General features: G+C 37.9%; 1 protein-coding gene across 3 annotated transcripts in view; it reads left to right on the forward strand.

Moving 5' to 3' along the window:
- The first annotated feature begins 3,285 nt into the window (after nt 1-3,285).
- The window catches only part of pax3a (paired box 3a), a 26,094-nt gene continuing 25,262 nt past the window's right edge, over nt 3,286-4,117 (forward strand). For 2 of the 3 annotated variants that reach the window (XM_026925819.3, XM_026925817.3), the window contains exon 1: nt 3,287-3,732. In XM_026925819.3, coding sequence (XP_026781620.1) covers nt 3,648-3,732 — 85 coding nt within the window. In that variant the 5' untranslated portion in view covers nt 3,287-3,647. Of the gene's footprint in view, nt 3,733-4,117 lie in introns of all 3 variants that reach the window. The other variant, XM_026925818.3, reaches the window with a different exon arrangement.

Below are 4,117 nucleotides of genomic sequence, written 5' to 3' on the forward strand. Positions count from 1 at the left end.
ACGGAATTGAGTTACAGAGTTACAGCTCTAGTCCTCTGTGCTTCATCATCACGGCTTGTTTGGAGAGTTGAATATATCATAACAGAGTTTATTAGCCATTGTAGGAACACAGTAGTAAACAGAAATTCATATAAATCAGAAGAGGGTATTGTAAACACTATGTATAGCCTGTTGAACCAAAAAAAAAAAAAGCCTACTTAATAACACAGTAAATGAGCACAAACATATTTCCATGATTATATGTAGACCTATAACCTGTAAATATGTGCAAAATCCTTGTATAGACCAGAGTGTTTTATTCCATTTTTTTTATATAAAGCAAAGAAAACAAAACAAAATAAATAAATAAATAAATAAAATAAAATAAATAAATTAACTTTAAGAAAAATTTAGATATGGGCTACATTCTATGATTATTTACAATACAGTAGTTTTTAAAATTTTTTTTATTTTATTATTATTTTTTTTATACATATTCCTTGAGTTATTGTATTGTTTATGTGATCCCTACCAAATCCTATTTCATGTGGTGCTAATACATTTAGTCTACTGTAGTATACTGTGCACTAAGCACGTGTTTATTTTCTATATGGCTCACAATTCACATTAGAAAAGTGTAGCTTATAATTTTATCAATTTAAGACATGGTGCTCAGTTTGGTGTCTGTACTAAGTATAGCAGGCTGGTGTTCAGTTATAGCTATTTACAAGGCCTACACTTGGAAATCGCCTTCCATGCTCGTAGGCTTGCAGGTCTATAGGCTCCTCACATGAGCAGCCAGTGGACCTTGCAGTGAGCTGACAGAGGTCCAGTGTAACAAGGAAATCAGAAAAGTCACGGATGCCCCTTATATTGAATTAGTGTAGCATCACGAGGTGCCCTCCGAAGTGCTTCCCCTGTGAAGTTTGGTTTTTAGAATAAGAACAAGTTGCGTGTTAGCACGTGAAAGGCCTCCCGTGTTCCCGCCGCCCTTCCCTCCCGCGCGCCTTTGTCCCCGCGGTGCTGCGCTAACACAACATTTGAAGTTGCTTTTCATGCTCACAAAGCCCGAGAGATGTTAATGTAGCCAATAACTGCTTAATGGGGACCTTATTTCCATCGCTCACTTTTGTTCCGTTTGCTCTCAGTGATCTCTTCTGAGAGACTTTAGAAGCCATGCAACTAAAGTTAATGTAAGCAAGCAAACAAGCTACTACTGACAACAACAACAACAACAACAACAAGAACAATACTAATAATCACAACAACAAAAACAATAATAGAAATAATAGTGACATTATTATTATTATTATTATTATTATTATTATTATTATTATTAGTAGTAGTAGTAGTAGCAGTAGTAGTAGTATACACATATATCTGCAAATTTAATAATACATATTTAAACTACATACACTCTTAAAAATAAAGGTTTTTAAAAGGTTCTTTGTCGGGGTATATATGGTTCTGTGAGGAACCTTTAACATCCATGGAACCTTTCCACTGCACAAAAGGTTCTCTATAGTGGACAAAGCTTCTTTAGACTATAAAAATGTTCTTCACAAATGTTCTAATTTCATATGATGATCATATAATCTCCTATAAAGCAGTTGGACTGAATAGGTTGGAATAAACTGGTTGTATGACAGTTTTATCAACACGCATATGAGTTGGTTTTAATAATTAACATTTTATCTGCATTTATATTTTTTTATGCACTTATAATCTACAATACATAACAGTTATGTGATTTGTGTCAATACATGTCAATACATTGTGGACAATTTTTGTATAATTTATAGCAGGTTGCTTTATGAATTTTTTTTTTGTTTTGTTTTTTTTTAAAGGTAGACCTTTTATTAGTGCATGACTTAAATTTGTCTTTTCAGGCTTTTTTCATATATGCATATTTTCATATGTATATACAGATCATATACTGCAGAGTTTTTAGCCTCTGGAATTCATTAAGAAAGCTGGGCCCTGGTATGCATGAGTTGTTATAGAGCTGCGTCAGGTGGATGAACTGTCCCCAAAGTGAGAGCTAACTCCTGCGCTTTTTACAGCTTGATCTGTACAGATTTGCGCGCAAAATGTACCCGTGCAAATTTGACTCCTAATTCACTGAGACTCTCAGACCCCGAGAGACCATGGGGGTTAGTTATTTAACTGTCGACACGTCTCTGTACAGATTATTACCGATGACAGCTGACGTATTTGTCACATTAGTCCCATAAGTGGATAGGACAAAAAAGAAAGTGGGACGTGTTTATCTCAGGACAAATGTAACCAACCATCATTAAAGAAGTGGAGTTATCTTAAACAAATGCAGGCATAATGAGCAGGAAGTATTACTGCATTTCCCTTCTGCTGTGTCTTAGAGATGAAACACATTCATTCTCTGCTAAAAGATGTGTGCAGTGGCCCGGAGTGCTAAGCAGACTTAATGTTGTGCTCCTGTTGTCTGAGATGAAGAAGGAAAAGACGAAGCATTGTTTTAGGTGATTGCAGTCTTCCAGTCTAGTGATCGATAGGGAAAGTTTTCAATGTACAGGAAAGGATTTGACTGACATGAGGATCTCAGTGAGCTCTACTGAAAAGAGGAGCAATGTTATAGAGGACATGGAGGAAAAGAGAGATTGTCCCCAACTCCAAAACAGTCCACAAAATACAGAGGGACAGAGGAAGGGGAGAGGTGGACGAGTAAAGACTGGATGCAGAGAAGCAGTGAAAGACTGAGAGAATAAGGTGCACAGGACTACTGAAGGTCACAAAGGTATAAATAAATAAATAAATAAATAAATAAATAAATAAATAAATAAATACTCTTCACAATTGCATCTGTTTCTTACAGACAGTTTTAGGGCCCTAGAGGCGTCATACCCTGCTGGGAGCCTCGCGTTGTGCTCCTTTCACCAGCCCTGTATGCGACTCTGCTCGTTAAAGTCGTCAGTAACTACACTACAAGTGCAAGATCGCTGCTCCTCGGATCTTATGCACAGGCTTTATTATTGCTTAACTCACCCTTTGGCTTAGTTCACATACATTTAATAATATGTTTAATAACCAGGCTACTTGTGACAGACCTTATGGAATGAAAATAACGCACAGAATGTCCCTCCTGATCTACTCAAAGAGAACTCTTCCGAATTGAAGCTGGATGTTTTTATCAGTGTCACATCGCCTTGAACCCTCGAGGTCACGGCACGAGAAAAACTTTACATATTTGGACCAATCAGAGAACGCCGTCGGGTCTCCGGACCCTCCCTCTCTCAGCCAATCACAGGCCTCGGTGCGCTGTAGGGACACAACTCTACAACTGATAAAATGTTTCGCTTCCCAGCGCCGACTCAATCCACACAACAAGTGCGTCCACACGGCTGCGCAGGGCAGAGCTGACTTTATGACTTAGCTGAAGTTTATTTCACGAGCAACATCGTTTCCTCTGGTCTGGATAGCACTCGCTAACTTCGAAGGACTTTCCTGAGTGGGTTTTCCCCACGAAGTTGGTTTTCTGAGGACGTATTACGGTGACATCTCGTCGGCCTCGTCAGAGATAACGGGAAACACCGACACCTGACCTTCAACAGATTCCGCCTGGATCTCTAAATCCGCCGTTCATTGCACCGTTAAGTGGCCTCGTTAAGTGCCGTTCCTTAGGAATTCGGGACATGGCCGCCTTAGCAGGGGGCATTCCCAGGATGGTGCGCCCCACGCCACCCCAAAACTACCCGAGAGGGGGCTATTCGCTCGAAGGTAGGGCATTAGCATCACTTGCTTTAATAAAATAGCCATAACTTTTAGATCTTTCATCTAAATAAGTGTTCCTGTCAATTGTTAATGCATTAGATGTGGAGTGGATTTGCAGTCATAAAATGCTGGTTCTTCTTTGACCAGAAGTTAAATATATTGATATAAATAAAACTTTCCCTGGAAGTGGCAGTGCAGTTGCTTTGTGAAATATATATATATAATATATATATATATATATATATATATATATATATATATATATATAATTAATATATATATATTAAATGAAGCCAAGTGTTTATAATGTAATAAAGTTTTGCAGCAGATTTTATTATTTTCTCAATAAAGAAAGTTCTGAAATATTTTTGGGGATTACAGCAACAGGGTA

The sequence above is a fragment of the Pangasianodon hypophthalmus genome, chromosome 21 (assembly GCF_027358585.1).
Source record: "Pangasianodon hypophthalmus isolate fPanHyp1 chromosome 21, fPanHyp1.pri, whole genome shotgun sequence".
Lineage (NCBI taxonomy): Eukaryota > Metazoa > Chordata > Actinopteri > Siluriformes > Pangasiidae > Pangasianodon > Pangasianodon hypophthalmus.